This window comes from Bison bison, unplaced genomic scaffold (assembly GCF_000754665.1).
Source record: "Bison bison bison isolate TAMUID 2011002044 unplaced genomic scaffold, Bison_UMD1.0 scf7180017864037, whole genome shotgun sequence".
Classification (NCBI taxonomy): Eukaryota; Metazoa; Chordata; class Mammalia; order Artiodactyla; family Bovidae; genus Bison; species Bison bison.
In genome coordinates, this window is record NW_011494609.1 from 6,790,631 (window position 1) to 6,812,045 (window position 21,415).

At 45.3% G+C, this 21,415-nt stretch overlaps 3 protein-coding genes across 3 annotated transcripts in view; all 3 read right to left on the minus strand.

The window, feature by feature from the left end:
- LOC104985007 (keratin-associated protein 10-8-like) overlaps positions 1-1,046 on the minus strand; it is an 11,139-nt gene extending 10,093 nt beyond the window's left edge. Inside the window, exons 1-2 of the mRNA XM_010834996.1 lie at positions 705-1,046; positions 1-383 (exon numbers count right to left, since the gene is read on the minus strand). Of these exons, the coding sequence (XP_010833298.1) occupies positions 1-383; positions 705-1,046 (725 nt within the window). The remainder of the gene's footprint in view (positions 384-704) is intronic.
- An 8,746-nt stretch (positions 1,047-9,792) lies between these two features.
- On the minus strand, positions 9,793-10,374 carry LOC104984921 (keratin-associated protein 10-8). The gene has a single exon (XM_010834886.1). The coding sequence runs from the start codon at positions 10,372-10,374 to the stop codon at positions 9,793-9,795; it is 582 nt and encodes a 193-aa protein (XP_010833188.1).
- A 10,782-nt stretch (positions 10,375-21,156) lies between these two features.
- LOC104985008 (keratin-associated protein 10-8-like) overlaps positions 21,157-21,415 on the minus strand; it is a 5,775-nt gene continuing 5,516 nt past the window's right edge. The window contains exon 6 of the mRNA XM_010834997.1: positions 21,157-21,337. Within this exon, the coding sequence (XP_010833299.1) occupies positions 21,157-21,337 (181 nt within the window). The remainder of the gene's footprint in view (positions 21,338-21,415) is intronic.

Below are 21,415 nucleotides of genomic sequence, written 5' to 3' on the forward strand. Positions count from 1 at the left end.
CGGCAGAGCAGGGACACGGAGGAGGCCGGGCGGCAGCAGCTGGGCTGGCAGGAGGAGGTGGGCACACAGCAGGTGGGGCGGCACACAGGACGGCAGAGGAGGGACACAGAGGAGCAGGAGGGTCTGCAGCAGGATGAGGGGGCTGAGCAGGGGGAGGCCTCACAGCACACTGGCCTGCAGCAGACAGGGGTGCAGCAGATGGGCTCACAGCAGGCCTGCTGGCAGGGGGAGGAGGTGCAGCAGGAGGGCTGGCAGCTAGACTGCTGGCAACATGAGGAGGTAGAACAGGGGGAGGCCTCACAGCAGACAGGTGTGCAGCAGACAGGCCTGCAGCAGACAGGTGTGCAGCAGACGGGCCTGCAGCAGATGGGCTCACAGCAGGCCTGCTGGCAGGGGGAGGAGGTGCAGCAGGAGGGCTGGCAGCTAGACTGCTGGCAACATGAGGAGGTAGAACAGGGGGAGGCCTCACAGCAGACAGGTGTGCAGCAGACAGGCCTGCAGCAGACAGGTGTGCAGCAGACGGGCCTGCAGCAGATGGGCTCACAGCAGGCCTGCTGGCAGGGGGAGGAGGTGCAGCAGGAGGGCTGGCAGCTAGACTGCTGGCAACATGAGGAGGTAGAGCAGGGGGAGGCCTCACAGCAGACAGGCCTGCAGCAGACAGGTGTACAGCAGAGAGATGTGCAACAGACAGGTGTGCAGCAGACAGGCTTGCAGCAGACGGGCTCACAGCAGTCTTGCTGGCAGGGGGTGGAGGTGCAGCAGGAGGGCTGGCAGCTAGACTGCTGGCAGCACAAGGCTGGGCAAGAGCTGCTGCAGCCTGGCTGGCAGCAGGGACTGGAGTCGCAGCTCACTGGGGCGCAGAGGAGGGTCAGGCGGGGGGCCGGAGCACAGCAGCTGGGGGCACAGCAGGGGGGCTCGCAGCAGCTCTCTGGACAGTCGTCCACCTGCCAGGAGGAGCCGGTGCAGGAGTCACAGGACCCAGGCAGGCAGATCCGGCTGCTGTAGCTCAGGTCGCTGGAGCAAGCAGACAGGTTAGAGAAGGCCATGGTGGAGCTGGAGGAGGTATGTGTGTGTGAGTGAGTATGTGTGTGTGTGAGGTGCTCAGACTCCTGGCTTATATACCCCTCCTGGGTGTGTGTTGTCCCAACAGAGGCTTCCACGCCTCTCTTCCTGGTTGGTATGGTGCCCTGTGAGGACTCTCACTTGGGTCAGCTCCACTGTCATGAGATGTCCTTGCTCAGCTCATAATACTTGGGGTCACTGCTGGCAGGGTGCCAGATTCTGGCCTGAGACTGGCTCTACAGGACACCTGGAGGAAACATGCAGGCTTCCCATGGCTGACCCCTTGGCCTCTCCCAGGCAGGTCATATGCATGGGCACCTTGTGACAGCTCCAGGTCCATGAGGACGTGCACTGAGTGGGCCAGTCTGTGTGTGTAGGGCCTCACCTGGCTTAGCTGGCCTGGCCTGTGACTGGGGAGAAGAGGACAGAGGTATCCGTTTTGGGGAAAAGACAACAAGAGAGGGCAGGGCCTTACTGGCGGGCTCTGTGAACTTCTGTGGTCCCCATGTCAGTAAGGAGGATGGTGCCTGAGAATAGGAGAGGATCTTCCCTCCCCTAAGTAGGAGATGAACTGTTCCCATGATGCTGGGGCTCCCTGGTGCACTAGAGTGACCGGATCCAAGGACTGAACTTTGAGTGCTAAACCACGTCCCCCAGAGCCCATGGTCAGTTGTCCTGAGAGGCAGGTCTTGGATCAGGATTTAATCCTGAGACAGGCGTGGGTGAAGGTGGTGTGGAGAAGCTGGAGAACAATCTGTCACAATTTCAATAAAAATCCAAAGGGAATCTTTTTTGTGTACAAATCGAGAATATTGAACTGCCAGAAAATACTTGCAATTTGCATGATAGGTGAAAAGTTAATATGAAAATTTTAAAGTGACTAAACTAAAACAATATAAGATAAAATAATCGAACAAAATTAAAAACATTTGTTTTCAATAATCATATGAAAAACTACTTGATATCAATAATGAAAGTTTCCCAAATTAAAACATAAATGTCCCACCTTTAAGATGAACCAAGATTTACAAAGCTGATCATTTCCAGGGCTGCTGTGCATGGGGGCTCACTCTTAGGCATGCTTTTTTTCACATAATATGAAATTTATTATTTACTCCATTTTGAAGTGTACAATTCAGTGACGTTTAATACAGTCACATGTGCAGCCATGACCACCACCCAGTTCTAGAACATTTTCCATCACTCCAAAAGGATATCCTGCATTATTAAGCAGTCCCTTCCAGCCCCTGTTAATCACTAATCTGCTTTCTGTCTCTACAACTTTGCCTATTCTGCACATTTCACGTAAGTGGAATCATACAATATGTACCTTTTGTGTTGACTTTTTTCACTCAGCATGTTTTCAAGGTTCATCCACATTGTAGCATGTGTTGGTGCTTCATTTCTTTTAGGGATAATATTCCATTGTATGGATAGACCACATTTTATTTATCCATTCATCAGTTGATGGAGATTTCGGTCATTTCCACCTTTTGGTTAATGTGACTAATGCTGCTTTGAACATTTTGTATAAGTTTTTGTTTGAACACTGCTTTTTAATTTCTTGGATGTATACCTAGGAGTGAAATTTCTGGGTCATATGGTGGCTCTGTGTTTAACATTTAGAGGTACTGCCTGGCAGTTTTTCACTCAGGTGCAACATATATCTTATTTGGAGAGATGTCTATTAAAGTGCTTTGAAAGAAAGAAAGAAAAGAAAGTGAAGTCGCTCAGTCGTGTCTGACTCTTTGTGATCCCATGGACTGTAGCCCACCAGGCTCCTCTGTCCATGGAATTTTTCAGGCCAAAGTACTGGAGTGGGTTGCCATTTCCTTTTCCAGGGGATTTTAAACCCAGGAACCATTTTAAATTAGATTGTCTTTTTGTTGTTGAGTTGTAGTTCTTTATGTTTTCTGAATGTTAGACCCTTATCAGAATTATGATTTGCAAATATTTTCTTCCATTCTGTGGGCTGCCTTTTCACTTTCTTGATGGTATCCATCAATATACACAACTTTTTAATTTTGATGAAGTTGAATTTATTTTTTTTTTTATTTGTTGCTTGTGCTTTTGGTGTCATATCTAAGAAACTGTTGCCAAATCTAAGGTCATGCAGATTTATCTTTATGTTTTCTTCTAAAAGTTGTAGTTTTAGCTCTCATAATTAGATCTTGGAGGCACTTTGAGTTATTTTTTGTATATGGTGTATGATAGGGTTAAACTTCATTCTTTTGCTGGTAACTATTAGTTGTCCCAGCACCATTTATTGAAGAGACTATTCTTTCCCCATTGAATGGTCTTCATACTCTTGTTAAAAATCAGCAGACCATAGGTGTATGTTTTTTTACTCCATTGATCTATTACGTCTATCCTTGTGTCAGTACCAGTATTTAGAAGACTGTAGCTCTGTGCTAAGTTTTATTTCTTTCTTTCTAATTTGTGTATCTTTTATTTCTTTTTCTTGCCTAATTTCTCTGACTAGAACTTCCAGGACAACACTGACTAGAAGTGGTGAAAGTGGACATCATTGTCTTTTTCCTGATTGTAGGGAGAAGTTTTCAGTATTTTACCATTGAGCATGTTGATGACTGTGGGTTTTTCAAAATGACCTCTGTTATACAGTTGAGGAAATTCTCTGTACTCTTAGTTTTCTGAGTGTTTCTATCTTGAAAGAGTGTTGTCTTTTTTCAAATTCTTTTCCTGTATCAATTGAGATGATCATGTGGGGTCCCCCCCTTTATTTTATTAATGTGGTGCATTACATGACTGGTTTTCACATGGTGAATCACTCTCGCATTCTTTGGATAAATCCCACTTGGTTGTGGTGTATATCCACAACGTGGTATATATCCTTTTAATATGCTGCTGGATTTTGTTTGATTGTATTTTGCTGAGGATTTAAAAAATCTGTATCAATAAGGAAGTTCAGTCTGTAGTTTTCTTTTTTCCTTTTCTTAGTCTTTGTGTGAGTTTGACATCAGGATGGTGCTGACCTCATAGAATCAGTTAGAAAGTGGTTAGAAAGTGTTCCCGTATCTTCTGTTTTGGAAAGAGTTGAGAAAGATTGGTAGCGATTGTTCTATAAATGTTTAGTAGAATTCAGCTTTGAGCTGGTCCTGGGCTTTCCTTTTTGGTGAGGTTTTCGATTACTGATTTAATCTTGTCACTCGATTTATGTCTTGCCTATTTCTTTTTGAGTCAGTTCACTCACTTTAGAGCCAAAGATACAAATAGACTGAAAGTGAAAGGATGGGGAAAATTTCATGAAAATAATAACCAAGAGAGAGATGGATAGCAATAATACAATTAGACAAAATGAACTTTGAGTCAAAAATTGTAGTAGGCGGCAAATAAGGAAATTAAATATTGATAAAAATGTTACTATGTCAAGAAGATATAATAATTATAAGCCTATATGGTCCTAGCAGTAGACTTAAACTATGTAAAGTGAAAATAGACAGAATGAGGAGAGAATTAGCATTTTTTAAAAAATAATTAATGTTATTTCCATTACTAAACAATGAAACAGAACAACTAGATCAAAGTTTGGTAATGAAATAGAGGCCTTGAAGGACACTGTAAACCAGCCAGACAAGCATTCATACAGAACACTCAACACTAGGTTACCTGTTGGTTTTCAAGTGCACATGGGGCATTCTCCACATTAGACCCTGTGTTAAGCCATAAGACAAATCTCAATACATTTTCAAAGATTGAAATCATACAGAATATCTTCTCTGACCACAGTGGAAAGAAACTAGGAATCAATTAACAAAGGGAAAACTGGAAAATTCACAAATAAATGGAAATAAAAACAGTACAGTCTTAAACAACCAATGGTTTAAAAAAGAATCAAAAGGTAAGTTAGCAAATACTTTTCAGGTGAATGTAAATGAAAACACAGCAAGCCAGTACTTACAGGATACAGCAAAAACAATGCTGAGGGGAAAATTTATACCTGCTAACAATTGCATTAAAAAAGAAGAAAAATCTCAAATTAAGAATCTAGCTTTACTCTTCAAGGAATTAGAAGAAGAAGAACAAACTAAACCCATAGCTAGCAGAAGGAAGGAAATAAAGATTAGAACTCAGATGAAAGAAACAGAAACTTAGAAAAATATAGATAGTCAATGAATCTAAAAGTTAGTTCTTTGAAAAGAGCAGCGCGATCAACAAACGTTTAGTTAGACTGACTAAGAAAAAAGGAAAAGTCTCAAATTACTACAGTCAGGTATAAAAATGGGGACATCACTACTGACATTTCATAAACAAAAAGGATTATACAGGAGCACTATGAACAACTATTCTTAAAAAATTAGATCACCTAGAAAAATGGAAAATCTCATAAACACAAACTACCAAAACTGACAATTTTCCTAAGGTTCTTTATTTCCTCATATTGTTTCAAGTTCGTGTTTGGTGCCCTTTTATCTCAGTCTGAATTGTCATATCTTGTAGGGCATGTCTAATAACTATGGACTCTTTCGGTTTTTATTTACCTGGAAATGTCTTAATTTCTGTCTCATTTTTGAGGGGTAATTTTGCTGGATGTAGACTTCATGGTTGACAGTTTTTTCTTTCAGCACTTTAAAAGTCATCCCTCTGCCTCTAGTCTCACAGTTTCTCATAATAAATTGGGTGTTAATTCTCTTCTTGCTGCTTGTAAGATCCTATCATTGTCTTTGGATAATTTAACTGGAACATGTTTCAGTGTGTAATTCTTTGAGTTTAGTCTACCTGGAGATCATGGAGCTTCTTGGACATGTAGATTCGCATGTTTCCACAAATTTGGGGAGTTTTTGGCCATTATTTCTTCAAATAATTTTTTCTGCTCCTTTCTCTTCTCTCTTCCTGGACCTTCCGGTTAAGTGTATGCTGGTGCACTTGATGCCGTCCCCCAGGTCTCTTGAGTTCTCTTCATTCTTTTTTCCCATCTACCCCTCAAGCTGGAGTCTTTTCACCTGATTTATTTGCACATTTACTAATTCTTCTGCCTCCTCAAATGTGCTATTGAGCCCCTTCAGTGAAATCTTTATTTCAGTTTTTATACATTTCAACTCTAGAAATTCTTTTTGGTACTTTAAAAAAAAATTAAATTTCTGTCTCTTTATTGCTGTTCTGTTTCATGAGACTTAACCTTTGTTCACAGTTTCCTTGAACTACTTGGGTACATTAAGAGTTGATTTAAGACTTTGTCTAGTAATTTCAATTCCTGGGCTCTTCAGTGACATTTTCTACTAATTGCTTTTTTTTTGGAGTGTCAATGAGCCATACTTTTTCTTTACATACTGCACAATTTTTGATGGAAATGGGGGATCTTGAATATGATAATGCAATAACTCTGAACATCAGGTTTTCCTCCTGTAGTTTGTGGTTGTCGGTTGTTGTGACTTACTGTTGTTGTTTTGTTTGATGACTCTTCTGAACTTGTTTTGGAATGACTACTCTTTCTCATGTTCCATTAGCTTAGTGGTCAGGTAGTGGTTTGACAGAAATTTCCTTAAACATTGGAGCCGGAAATATTTTTTCCAGTCTTTGTATTTGTACTCTGTTTGTGAGTCAGGGCATGCTTTCAGACCTCAGCTGGGCAGTTTACAACTCTACCTTCACCTCCACTTCCTGCTTGGTCAGACCTGGAGGTGGGGCCAGAGGTGAGTGCAAAGGGCCTTCTTGGGTACTGTCTGAGCTTGTGTCTCCTCATGAGTATGCTCAGACTCTTCTTGCCCTCAGGAGGCTGTGGTAGATCTGAAAGTCCCGTTCCTCAAAGCATCTCACTTCACAAATCTCTGTCTTAGGCTCTTTGGGGTATCTTGTGTGTCACAACTGATGTTTTCCCCCTGGCATAGCAGCCAGTTGATTTGACAAACACTGTTCATGCAGTCACCTTTCTGCCTCCAGAGAGTTCTGAGTTACGAGAAATGAAGGCAAGTCCTTAGTGTGAGTCCTTCCAGAAGCCACCAACAGGTACAACAACCACAGTTCTTTCGGAATTAGGTCTGCTTGCTCCCTTCAGCCCCAGGAACCTCACCAGCACACAGGCTGTTGTCTTCAAGACTGCTGCTGAGCTGGGGGAAAGGGGTGGGGGAGTGGAGTACTGGTGGTGGTGGGGGGGTGAGGCTCTGCTAAAGTGCCACCGAGCTCTCCTACCTGCCTCAGTTGCCTTTTTCTTGGTGGAGCCTTTTCCTGGTTGTTGTAAAACTTTTACCATTTCCAGAGCTCAGATGTGGCTGATTCTGAGAGTTTTGCCAGTTTCTTCGGTGTTTCTGTGGGGAGTGAGCCCTTAGAGTTCTCTAGTCCCTGTCTTTCCTGACATCACTCTTAGCGGGCACAATTTTGAAAAGTCCCTTTTAGGGTATTTGGCAATATCATCCAGAATCTAAAATTGGCAGACACTTTGGTGGGGCAATCCCATGTCTGGGAATTTAAGCACCATGTGCACTATTGCCATAGGTACGTGCTGAGGCCTCTGCTAGTGGTGATGTTTGTAATAGTCAGAAAAGACGCTTACTCCTTGGAAGGAAAGTTATGACCACCCTAGATAGCATATTCAAAAGCAGAGACATTACTTTGCCAACTAAGGTCCGTCTAGTCAAGGCTATGGTTTTTCCAGTGGTCATGTATGGATGTGAGAGTTGGACTGTGAAGAAAGCTGAGTGCCTAAGAATTGATGCTTTTGAACTGTGGTGTTGGAGAAGACTCTTGAGAGTCCCTTGGACTGCAAGGAGATCCAACCAGTCCATTCTGAAGGAGATCAGCCCTGGGATTTCTTTGGAAGGAATGATGCTAAAGCTGAAACTCCAGTACTTTGGCCACCTCATGCGAAGAGCTGACTCATTGGAAAAGACTCTGATGCTGGGAGGGATTGGCGGCAGGAGAAAAAGGGGACGACAGAGGATGAGATGGCTGGATGGCATCACCGACTCAATGGACGTGAGTCTGAGTGAACTCCGGGAGTTGGTGATGGACAGGGAGGCCTGGCATGCTGCGGTTCATGGGTTCGCAAAGAGTCGAACACGACTGAACGACTGAACTGAACTGAGGGAGACTTTGAGGCTTCCTGGGTGGTAAAGAATCCACCTACCAATGCAGGACACACGAGATATGTAGGTTTGGTCCCTGGGTTGGGAAGATCCCCTGGAGTAGGAAGTGGCAACCCAGTCCAGTATTCTTGCCTGGAAAATTCCATGGACAGAGGAGTCTGGTGGGTTGCAGTCCATGGGGTCGCAAAGAGTCGGACACGACTGAGTGAGCACACACGGGGAGACTCTAAGTGTGTGTCCACCTAGTGCTAATAAACCAATAATGGTGGACCCACACTTTGGGATGCTCTGTGTTCAGGCAAAAGAGACCGTGATAAGGTTTTTGTTTTCTTTTCATTTTTACATTTAACTACATACATGTTCCATGCTCTTTATTCTCAAAATACTACTTGCCTAAATCTTTGTTTAAATTTTTAATTGAAGAGTAGTTGCTTTACAGTATTGTATTGGTTTCTTCCATACATGAACATCAATTGGCCATAGGTATACATATGTCCCCTCCCTCTTGAACCTCCCTCCCACATAAGTTTTTTTTTATCAGGTTGGCAAAGATAGAAAAGCGTGTACCCCTGTGCTGTGAATCTACATTGTTGTTAAGGAGTAAAGACCTAGAAGCCCTGTGGACAACGAGGTGATTGTCATGTCACTGCCTGCACCTCTGCTCAGGACTTCAACTCCAGGAGTCTGTTCTCCGATGCTTGGTCGTCTGTGACACCAAATTGGACACGAGTGTTCCCATGTGTCTCCTGCCCATGATCAGACAGGTGCTCACACTGTTCAGGGCTTTGTCCATCCTCACCGCCTGAGGTCTAGCCTTTCCCATCAGCTCTCCACCAGCCCAGCCTGGCAGGCAGCGGGGAGGGGGTGCTCCAGAGGCTGCAGTTTGTCTGCTTTCGGCTTCCCAGCAACTGGCACATGCTGGAGGCTGGGGCCTCCCAGTGTCTGTGAGTGAGTCCAGGACACCCACCCAGAGGGTGGGTGTCTGGATGCTGGGCCAGCCAATTGCCACGGATACCCTGTGTCCCCCTCCCAGCACTTCTGGGTCCTGGTGATCCCTGGGACTGGAAAGGCTGCTTCTGCCACAGGGAGGTTGTGGGGGTGTCTTTCATCTGAGCCCAGGTGGTGCCCACAGGACTTGCCCAAGAGCAAAGCTTCAGGAGCACAACAGGGCTAGGGTGATGCCTGGACAGCAGAACAGCAGCACAAGGTGGACAAGTGTCAGGTTCAGAAGCCCCTCAGTTTCCCCAGATCTGATGATGTAAAGGAGGGCTAGGCCTCACACCCACCCCTCCTGCCCCAGGTGTCAGCATGGAGACCCAGTGAGGGGAGCAGAAATTTTATTGGTGCTCAGAGATGCAAAGCAACACTGCTCAGGCCAGGACCAGGGTCAGCAGGGCCCAGGATGACCAGGGATCAAGGAAGCAGGTATGGAGCAGCCAGGGCACTCATGGGCCAAGGTTAGGAGAGGAGTTCCCTGAGCAGGTCAGGCCCCCAGAGCTTGGCCAGGGCTGGGATGTGGTGGGGTCTGATCTTTTCCGTGTGCTGAGCCAGACTTGGGGAGGATAGGCCGAGCAAGCCAGGGGGGTCAGGGAGCTCAAGTGTGTCTGATGGAGGGCAGGATCCCTGGAACCTGCTGGCTCCAAGGGGACATGTAAGGTCAGCAGCAGGGCTCTGAGACCCAGGTGGGGACTCAGCAGGCTGAGCTGGAGCATGAAGGTTGGCAGAGGAGGGACACGGAGGAGGCTGGGCGGCAGCAGCTGGGCTGGCAGAAGAACGTGGGCACGCAGCAAGTGGGGCGGCACACAGGATGGCAGAGGAGGGACACGGAGGAGGAGGGTCTGCAGCAGGATGAGGGGGCTGAGCAGGGGGAGGCCTCACAGCACACGGGCCTGCAGCAGACAGGTGTGCAGCAGACAGGCCTGCAGCAGACGGGCCTGCAGCAGACAGGGGTGCAACAGACGGGCCTGCAGCAGACAGGTACACAGCAGGCCTGCTGGCAGGGAGAGGAGCTGCTGCAGGCTGGTTGGCAGCAGGGGCTGGACTCGCAGTTCACTGGAGCACAGATGAGGGTCAGGCGCGGGGCCAGGGCACAGCAGCTGGGGGCACAGCAGGTGGGCTCGCAGCAGGTCTCCTGGCAATCGTCCACTTGCCAGGAGGAGGCGATGCAGGCACTGGGTGAGCTGACCTGGTTGCCACAGCTCAAGTCACTGGAGCAGACAGACAAGGTGGATGCAGCAACAACACAAGTCCTGGAACAGCAGGTGTCGGCCATGCTGGGGGTTTGTGCTGAGAGGTGTTCCAGTTGGGGGTGTGATTGGTGGGTGAGTGAGGTGCTCTGGGCATTGGGGCTTTTATATCCCTCCCTGGGATGCTCTGCCTCACCTGAGGCTCAACAGACCTTCCTTTTCCTTGTTACTGCTCAGAGGATGTTCCCAGATGAAGTTATTAGTTTATTTACTGTGAGATGTTTTGGAGAAGGAAATGGCAACCCACTCCAGTGTTCTTGCCTGGAGAATCCCAGGGACAGGGGAGCCTGGTGGGCTGCCGTCTATGGGGTCGCACAGAGTCAGACACGACTGAAGCAACTTAGCAGCAGCAGTAGCAGTGAGATGTTTATCACACTGTCTTTGAGACTTCTGATGACTGGAGGTGTTTTTGTGTCTTAAAAGCAAGCATTGAGATGCAGACTCTGGGGGTGCCTGTAGAGCCTTGACTGCTCTCTCCACCTCTTTGCTCGTGTTTCTTTGATATGTATTCTGGTCCCAGGATGTTTTGTGCCTACAGACGCTCCACACATGTTGCAGACCCTCTTGTATTGAACAACAGGTATTCTGGTGGGAGGGTGCCCTCTTACCTTCTCCATCTGCAGACCTGGTGGCAGGGTGTCCATGGCTCATCCCTATATGCGTCTTTTCCAGTGCTCATCTGAAACACTTGTTTTTAGTTCTTTTATTTATCTCACAATTACTTATATTCATATTATGTTATGTCTGAGTTTTCAGGTTTAGTTATGATCTGGTTTCCTGTTGTAGAAGGAAGCCTTTCTCTTGTTTTCCATCAGCCCCAAGAAAACTCCCTCTCTGCATAGTCATAAGGCAGTGAAACCCCACTATTTGGTTAAACTCATGGTCAAAATCTGTATTATTGTCAATATTTTAATTGAACATTGTCCATAGCCAAGTCTGTGTAGTGAAACGAGATTTAACTTCCTTATTTATACGTGTTTTGTTTTCGCTTCTGTTTTTCATTTCTTAGGGTTAACAATTGCTTCTGGTGTTTATTTGCTTATCTTTCTGTTGTTGTTGTTCAGTTGCCAAGTCATGACTGACTCTTTGCAACCCCATGAACTTCAGCACACCAGGCTTCCCTGTTCTTCACCATCCCCTGGAGCTTGCTCAAATTCATGTCCCTTGAGTTGGTGATGCTATCCAACCATCTCGTCCTCTGCCACCCCCTTTTCCTTTTTTTGCTCTCAGTCTTTACCGTCATCAAGGTCTTTTCCAAGGAGTCAACTCTTCACATCAGGTGGCCAAAGTATTGGTGTTTCAGCTTCAGCATTAGTCCTTCCAATGAATATTCAGGGTTGATTTCCTTTAGGATTGACTAGTTTGATCTTGCAGCCCAAGGGCCTCTCAAGAGTCTTCTCCAACACCTCAATTTGAAAGTGTTAATTCTTCTGTGTACCTATCAATAAACCATTCCCAGGTTCTCTGACTAATTCATCCCGAGCCCATTCAAGAGGTTCCAACATAACAGGGAATCTATTTGCTTCATTTATTTTTGGAAATCCATCTTCTGGAGCCCTCTGTATTTGTGGGTCTATGTCTATTGGCCAATATATGACAAACCTAGACAGCATGTTAAAAAGTAGAGACATTACATTGCTTTGCCAACAAAGGTCCATCTAGTCAAAGCTATGGTTTTTCCAGTAGTCATGTATGGATGTGAGAGTTGGACTGTAAAGAAAGCTGAGCACTAAAGAATTGATGCTTTTAAACTTTGGTGTTGGAGAAGACTCTTGAGAGTCCCTTGGACTGCAAGAGGTCAAACCAGTCAATCCTAAGGAAATCAGTCCTGAATCTTCATTGGGAGGACTGAGGCTGAAGCTGAAACTCCAATACTTTGGCCACCTGATGGGAAGAACTGACTCATTGGAAAAGACCCTGATGCTGGGAAAGATTGAAGGCAGGAGGATAAGGGGATGACAGAGGATGAGATGGTTGGATGACATCACCGACACAATGCACATGAGCTTGAGCAAGCTCCAGGAATTGGTGATGGACAGGGAAGCCTGGTATGTTGCACTCCACAGAGTCGCAAAGTTGTACACGACTGAGCGACTGAAGTAAACTGATCCATTGGCTCTTCTCTCAGTCAGATGTGCAGGTATCATTCAAGGATCTCTCTTCACTATTGTCTTTAGATTTTCCTTCATATCTCCCCTATCATGGGTCTCTTGTTTCCCCAGTGCTGTGTCTTTTTCTTTCTGAGTTTATGCCCTTATTTGGGTGGAGCACACTCTCAAGTGGTTTTCTGAAAAACAGGTTAATGGCAGGTTAATTTTTGAGTCTAGCATAACTAAAAATGCCTTATTCTGCCCTTATACTTGACTGATAGTTTAGCTTGGGACGGTCTTCTGGATTGGGGAAGTTTTCCTGCAGTATATTTTTTGAAAGTGGAGAACATTTCCAGAATTCTAGTTGTCCCCCTGTGCTGTTTTCAGTTAACTCACTTCCCCCAGGAGGAGTCACATTTCCACCTTCTCCTCCCATTGACTGGTTTCATCTGTTCTCTCTACTTTTTTGTTCATTATTTTACTCAACAAACATCAGTAGTAAGCATCCATGTGGCTGCCTGAGTCATTGATCATTGTTCTGCTGTGATGAAAACCATTGCATTAAACCCCACTGTGTTTTACTTAATATTCTCTTTCCCGGTGATGCAGATTTTGATTATTTCTAGATTTTGGCTAAGATGAAAGATGCTGCTATAAAAATTCTTATATATTTTGCTTTTGATGGGTATATTCACTAATTTCTCTTTGGTGTATACCCAAGTGTTGAAATGCTAGGTCACATGAAAGGGATATCTGCAGTTTAGTGTGTACTGACCAACAACTTTTTACAGTTACTTCCCACAAGTGAGTTTTATGAATTTCAGTTGCTCTATAGTTTTTTAAAAGGTGTTTTTATCCCTTATGGGAAATATAGGGTTACTGTTACTGAAAGCGGGGTACAGCTGCTTGCTCAAACGCCAGTATAGAGGGAGGGTTGGAGGAAAGGAACGTTCGCTTTATTTTGGATGCTGGCAGGTGGGGGGAGGGCAGACTCCTGTCCAAAGGCTGGCTTCCCTTCCCCCCGCACCGCCTTGGCCCCCACCAGCAATAAGAGGGTACGAGGTTTTATTGCTGGAGGGAGAAGTTACCTGGAGAAACAGCACAGTCAGCTCTGACAGTCATCTGGAAATTGGTCATCAGTTGTCTGACCAGCAGCATCTTGACTAAGTACAGTTAATATTCAGTTCCAGGGTCAGTTTGTTCCTATTTATTTGGAGCCAGTTCTCAGAATTTGGCATCTTATGTCATGGCTACAGTCTGGTCCTAATGTAGGTAACTTCTTCCACCCAGTGGGGGTTTCAGTATCTATAAGACAGTTCACAGGAGATGACTCAGAATATATTGCTCTTGAGAAGGAACTGAAGGTCCTTGACTTTGCTTAATGACTAAACTATTATTTAGTCTTATTGGACTGTTTTCCTTTGCTTCTGTTTTCTCACTTCTCTGATTAAAATTATTCTTTGGCTAAAGTTTTCTGTAGACAAAAGGAAGGCTGAAGGCATGGGGGTCAAGACCACAGGGTCCTGCTCCATTTCAGTACACAATGCTGAATTAACTTGCATCCCAGATGCAGTAAAGTTGAACATTCAGATATCTTTTCTTGGGAGGTGTCTGTTCAAGTCGTTTGATTTTTTAGTAGGGTTAATTGCATTTCTTACTGATTTGTAGAAATTTATTATACATTCTGAATATGAGTTATCTTTGTATCTTTGCAGTTTTGTGCTGGTAAATATATAATAACCGTCTGGCTGTAAAGCAAAAACAAGAAAGCCCTGGGGTGTTGTGTTTGTCAGTTTCCACGGTGTGGACACCCTCAGCTTGGCTACCAGTGTGATGTTACCAAATGCACAGCGATGCACGGTCAGCCCTCGAGAGCTGGAGCAAGTGGCTGCAGCCCACCCACAAGACAGTCACCCACATCCAGCTCGTCCAGGTCCAGGGCTGTGGTTTTCATTTTCTTGAGGGTGTCCTTTTCAAGAAGTCAACTTCATACAGGCATGATTTACATACTACAAAATGGACTTATTCCAAGTTTCATTTGCTGAGTTTTGGGAAACATGGACACCATGAGACCACAACCACAGCAAGATCCAGAGCTTCCCATCATCCCCAGAGTTCCCACGTGCTCCTTCAGAGTCAGTCCCACCCGGTCCTGACCCTGAACCATAGCTCTCCTCTCCCTCTAGACTACATTTGTCTTTTCTGAAGTTACATGTAAATTGGAATATGCAGTATGGACCCTTTCCCCCAGTGTGTTGAGGACACTCTATCTTCGAAACAGCAGATGTGTGGGAATTCTGGTCCCTCCACTTTGTTGTGACACTGGGTGTCACAGTCTTTTTTTAATATGAGTCATTCCAATGGATGTGTGAGTTCATGGTGTCTTTCTTTTTTGAAAACTTTCATGTATTTATTTTTGACTATGATGGTGCTTTGTTGCTGCACGGGCTTTTCTTCCCTCTCGATTGTGGAGAGCAGGGCTTACCTTCTAGTTGGGGTGCATGGGCTTCACGCTGCAGTGGCTTCTCTTCTCATGGAGCATGGGCTCTAGAGCGCGCAGGCTTCAGTAGCTGCGGCACACAGACTTAGTTGCTCCGCGGCATGTAGGACCTTTCTGGATCAAGGGTTGAACCCATGTTGCCTGCATTGGCAGGCAGATTCTTTACCACTAGGCACCAGGAAAGCCCCATGGTGTGGTTCAACGAATAGTTCTTTTTATTGGAGCATAGTGATTCAGCTATACATGTATACGTATTCTTTTTCATGTTATTGTCCATGATGGTTTATTTCAGGATATTGGATATAGTTCCCTGTGCTGTACAGGACGTCCTTGTTGTTCATTTCATATACAGTAGTGTGTATCTCCTAATCCCCAACTCCCAAGTTATTCCTCATCCCACCTGCCCTTGGCAGCCAAAAGTCTGTCCTCTGCGTCTGTGAGTTCGTTTCAGTTTCACAAATAAGTTCGTTTGTGTAATATTTTAGATCTCACGCACCAGTGATATTGTACAGTATTTCTCTTTCTCTGCCGGATGTACTTCAGTTAGTATGATAACCTCCATGTTGATTGTGTATGATTAGGTCCATGTTGCTCCAAATGGCATTATCTCATTTAAGAATTTTTTTCATTCTTTTTTATATATATCACATCTTCTTTATCCATTCACCTATCAATGGACATGTAGGTGCTTCCATGTCTTGGCTATTGTAAACAGTGCTGCTATGAGCATAGAGATGCATGTTTCTCTCCAAATTGCAGTTTTCTTTGCATGTGGATTGCTGTATCATATGGTAACTCAATTTTTAGTTTTTCAGGGAACCTCCATACTGTTATCCATAGTGACTGAACCAATTTACATTCCCACCAACAGTGTAGGGAGGGTTCCCTTTTCGCCACACCCCCTCCAGCATTTAGTATTTGTAGATTTTTAGATGATGGTCATTGTGACCAATGTGAGGTGGTACCTCATTGTACTTTTGATTTGCATTTCTCCAATAATTGGTGATGCTGAGCATCTTTTCATATGCCTGTGGCCCATCTGTATGTCTTCTTTGGAGAAACGTCTATTTAGATCTTCTGCCCACTGTTTTGTTGTTGTTGTTGTTATTGAGTTGTTTGTATATTTTGGAAATTAAGCTATTGAGCTATTTGTATATTTTGGAAATTGTCTTTATCACTTGCATCATTTGCAAATATTTTCTCCCAGTCTGTAGGTTGTCTTTTTGTTTGTTTATGGTTTTCTTTGCTGAGCAAAGGCTTATCAGTTTGATTAGGTCCTATTTGTCTATTTTTGCTTTTATTTCTATTGCCTTGGGAGACTGACCTAAGAAATCATTGGTACGACTTATGCCAGAGAATATTTTGCCTATGTTCTCTTCTAGGAGTTTATGGGGTCATGTCTTACATTTGTGTCTTTAAGCCGTTTTGAGTTTATTTTGTGTAGGGTGTGACAGTCTGTTCTGACTTCACTGATTTGCGTATCGCTGTCCAGCTTTCCCAACATGACTTGCTGAAAAGACTGTCTTTTCTCTATTGTATATTCTTGCATCCTTTGTTGAAGATTAATTGGCTGTAGGTGTGTGGATTTATTTCTGGGCTCTCTGGTCTGTTCTGTTGATCCATATCTGATCCATGTCTGTTTCTGTGCCAATGCTGTGGTGTTTTGATTACTATAACTTTGTAGTATTGTCTGAAGTCTTGAAGGCTATGCCTCCAGTTTTGTCCTTTTTCTCCAGGCTTGCTTTGACAATTGGGACTTTTATGGTACCATATAAATTTCAGAATTATTTGTTCTAGTTCTGTGAAAAATGTGGGTAATTTGACGGGGGTTACTTTAAATCTGTAGATTGCTTTGGGTAGCACAGATATTTTAACAATATTAGTTCTTCCAAACTGAGAGCATGGAATATCTTTTCATTTCTTTGGATCATCTTCAGTTTCCTTTATTGATATTTTATAGTTCTCTGCATATGAGTCTTTCACCTCTGTGATCAGGCTTATTCCCAAGTTGTGTCTTTTGGTGGATGCAATTTTAAAAGAATGTTTTTTTCCTTTCCCTTTCTGATATGTCATTGTTAGTGTAAAGAAATGCAACCGATTTCTGTGTGTTAATCTTGTGTCATGCTACCCTGCTGAATTCATTTATCAGCTCTAGTGGCTTTTGTCGGAGAAGGCAATGGCACCCCACTCCAGTACTCTTGCCTGGAAAATCCCATGGGCGGAGGAGCCTGGTAGGCTGCCCTCCAGGGGTCTCCAAGAGTCAGACACAACTGAGCGACTTCACTTTCCCTTTTCACTTTCACGCACTGGAGAAGGAAATGGCAATCCACTCCAGTGTTCTTGCCTGGAGAATCCCAGGGACGGGGGAGCCTGGTGGGCTGCCGTCTGTGGGGTCGCACAGAGTCGGACACGACTAAAGCGACTTAGTAGTAGTAGTAGTGGCTTTTGTGTGGAATCTTTATGGTTTTCCATGTGTAGTATCATGTCATCAGCACATAATGACAGTTTTACCTCTCTGTGAGTAGTTCTTAATTCTAATGAAGTCCAATTTATTGATTCTTTTCTTTTATGCTTAATGTTTTTTATGTCCTGCTTCAAAAGTTTTTACCTACCACAATGTCATGAAGACATTGTTCAGTGTATTATTCTCAGTTCAGTTCAGTCGCTCAGTCTTTGCAACCCCATGAACCACAGCATGCCAGGCCTCCCTGTCCATCACCAACTGCCGGAGTCCACTCAAGCGCATGTCCATTGAGTCGGTGATGCCATCCAACCATCTCATCCTCTGTCGTCCTTCTCCTCCTGCCCTCAATCTTTCCCAGCATCACGGTCTTTTCAAATGAATCAGCTCTTTGCATGAGGTGGCCAAAGTATTGGAGCTTCAGCATCAGTCCTTCCAGTGAACACCCAGGACTGATCTCCTTTAGGATGGACTGGTTGGATCTCCTTGCAGTCCAGGAGACTCTCAAGAGTCTTCTCCAACACCACAGTTCAAAAGCATCAGTTCTTTGGCACTCAGCTTTCTTTATAGTACAACTCTCACATCCATACATGACCACTGGAAAAACCATAGCCTTGACTAGACGGACCTTTGTTGGCAAAGTAATGTCTCTGCTTTTCAATATGCTATCTAGGTTGGTCATAACTTTCCTTCCAAGGAGTAAGTGAATTTTAATTTCATGGCTGCAATCACCATCTGCAGTGATTTTGGAGCCCAGAAAAACAAAGTCAGCCACTGCTTCCACTGTTTCCCCATCTATTTGCCATGAAGTGATGGGACTGGATGCCATGATCTTAGTTTTCTGAATGTTGAGCTTTAAGCCAACCTTTTCACCCTCCTCTTTCACTTTCATCAAGAGGCTCTTTAGTTCTTCTTCACTTTCTGCCATAAGGGTGGTGTCATCTGCATATCTGAGGTTACTGACGTTTCTCCCAGCTCTTCAGTATTTTGCCTTCCACATTCAGCTCTGTAATCGACCTCCAGTCAATGTGTGTGTGTGTATGCTGTGAGGATAGGCAAAGCTCACTTCCTCCCATGCGGATATCTGGTTGTCCAGTACTATCACCACCTATGAAATCCCAGTGACACCCTGATTGTGAACCAAGTGTCAGCACAAGTGTGCGCAGTTACTGGACACAACTGAGTTCCATTGGTCTATTTTCTGTCATTGTTCAATGTGTGGATCTGGTACTTACTGCCCCAGAAAGCATTCCCCTATCTTCTCAAGTTCTTTTGTGATCACTGCCATTCAAGTTTTGTACTTTTTCTTGCACTGATTCCCAGGTTGATATTTTCCTAGAAAATTACCATCTTCACCTAAAAATGTTGATTGTGTTGACGCACAGATGTAGCTTTTTCTTATAAACTTTGTTCTTTGTCTTTAGTGTTTATTTATCTCTTTTAGGTTTGTCAACATTTAAATTCTTTTATACATCTTTTAAAAGCAAATATTTAGCGTTGTTGTTTATGTTTACTATTTCTTTCTTTGTTCTTAGTTCCTTAATTTTGCTAATTTATTTCTTTCCCCTCCTTTCTGAAGTTTTCCTAACTTTCTGACTTGAGATTTTATTTTCAATCCCACCTACTCTGTGCTATATGTCTTTACGGGTTTCATTTACTCCCTGAGTACTACCTTACCTAAACCACACGTGTCCTGGGGTGTAGTACTTGCCTCATTTATTTTCAAAGAGTTTGTAATTAAGTTTCTGTTTCCTCAACTGGTGTGCTAAATAGCTTCAGTCGTGTCCAACTCTTTGTGACCCTATGGACTGTAGCTCAACAGGCTCCTCTGTCCATGGGGATTCTCCTGGCAAGACTGCTGTAGTGGTTTGCCATGCCCTCCTCCAGGGGATCTGCCCCATCCAGGGACCTAACCCTCATCTCTTATGTCTCCTGCGTTGGTGGGCGGACTCTTTGCCATTAGTGCTACCTGGGAAGTGGAGAGACCACCTTTGATTTCTCCAGAGGAAATTTTCTTTTAATTATTGCAAGTTTATCTTGTTGAGTCTAGCTCAGGAATGTGGTCTGTGTAACAGCTTTTTACTTTTCTAGGTAGTTTTTTAAAATTATATTTCAGAACGTATAGAAAATAGTATAATAAACACCTATGCATCTACAAATCAGTAACAAGTAACAAGTCTTTACATTTTGCTGAATTTACAGCACGTCACAGGTGCTATGCACTCTCCACATGCCCCCGCCAGGGGAGCCACTGTTCTCAGGCTGGTGTCTGTCATTCCCATGGATATTTTTCTAGTTTCATAGAGATGTTTATAGTTGTGGAGTCAAAGTAGTGTTTTGACCTGTGTATATGTATTACTCTGTATGTGTTAATCAGCAATATGATTTTCCTTTTACTCGATGTTATGTTTTGGAATTCACTCCTACGTGTGTTTCCCTGCTTCAGCTGTTTTAACCTCTGTGTATCCCCCTTGTGTGTACATGCTGTGGTTTAGTTGTCCATTCTCCTACTGAGGGGCACTTAGATTATTGCCAGCATTGCTGCGAGATGGCCTGTGTGGGTTTCATGTACAGACACGTGATGTCATCTCCAGGAGGCCCCCTGGGGGAGGGGTCAGGTGTGCACCCAGGCAGCTTTCCCAGGTGTTACTAACCTACTCTGAAAACTGGAAACCTTGCCTGCATCTCAGAGCAGGTCTTGTTTCCTATACTTCAGACCATGCTTGTTGTTATCAAACTTAGACATTTTTGCCAGTCTGATGGGCACTGGGGTCCCCAGGACCTCACCCAGGTTTGGTGATCCCCTAGATTTCACAGGACTCAACACAGAGTAAATCAGCGCAGGGACCATGGCCTGGGGAGAAGTCAAGGGGCGCTAGACACAGGCCTCCCGAGACCTCCGGCCAGGTCACACGGGGTGCGCTTGATCCGCCAGCAGGGGGCTCCTGGGAGACGAGCACCCAGGGAGTTTATCGGGGGCTGGTCACATGGGCACCTTTGCCTGGCACCAAGACCCCAGCCCCCGAGCGAGAGCAGGTGTGCAGAACACACCTCACAGTTGTGCAGATGGTTGAGGCTCCCCCCAACAAGAGACCCCTCCCCACATGCACATTCCCCTCCCCACCGCCTGAGGACAGTGTCCCGGGCCTGCTGTGTGCTCTCCTGCACAGGCCCAGGGGGCTCATCTTTCTGGAGTGGGGGCTCCTGGACACCACTGAAGGGGCAGGAACAGGGAAGCCCTTGGGAGTGATCCAGGACCACCTTACACGGGGGAGTGTCCAGCAAGGGCCTTAGTTGGAAATAACAGAAATGAACTGTGGTTAAACTGATCAGGAAAGGAATTTATTGGAAGGAACTGACAGCTCATGGAAGGAAAAATTGAAACCAGCTTAGGAACGAGTGGAGGAGCAGGGGTTGTGCCAGAGCTCAGGGGGCGAGGATGAGAAACCAACTCCAAGCATTTATCTTTTCCTTCATGCCACGTGAGGTTCACACCCCTGGGAGAGCTGGGCCGCCAACCCAGGCTGTGGAGGGAAGGCTGACACAGGACAGGGAGGAAAGCTGACACAGGACAGGGTGGGCGGAGGGGAGGCAGCACTGGAAGAAGTGGGTGTGCCATTCCCAGGAGGGGTGACTGGCGGAGTTCATGGCAGGGCCTGGGGCGGCGACGGGAAAGCTGTCTAGGCTCTCAGTAAGGAGTCGGAAGGTTCAGATGACTGTGAGCTCTCACACTTTGGGGTGACCTTGAGAGGAACACTCAGCAGCAGGGCCCCAGGGCCAAGGTGGGGACACAGCAGGCCGGGCGGGAGCATGCAGGCCGGCAGAGGAGGGACACAGAGGAGGCTAGGCGGCAGCAGCTGGGCTGGCAAGAGGAGGTGGGCACACAGCAGGCAGGGCGGCACACGGGGCGGCAGAGCAGGGACACGGAGGAGGAGGGTCTGTAGCAGGGGGAACCCTTACAGCAGACGGGTGTGCAGCAGACAGGTATGCAGCAGACGGGCCTGCAGCAGACGGGC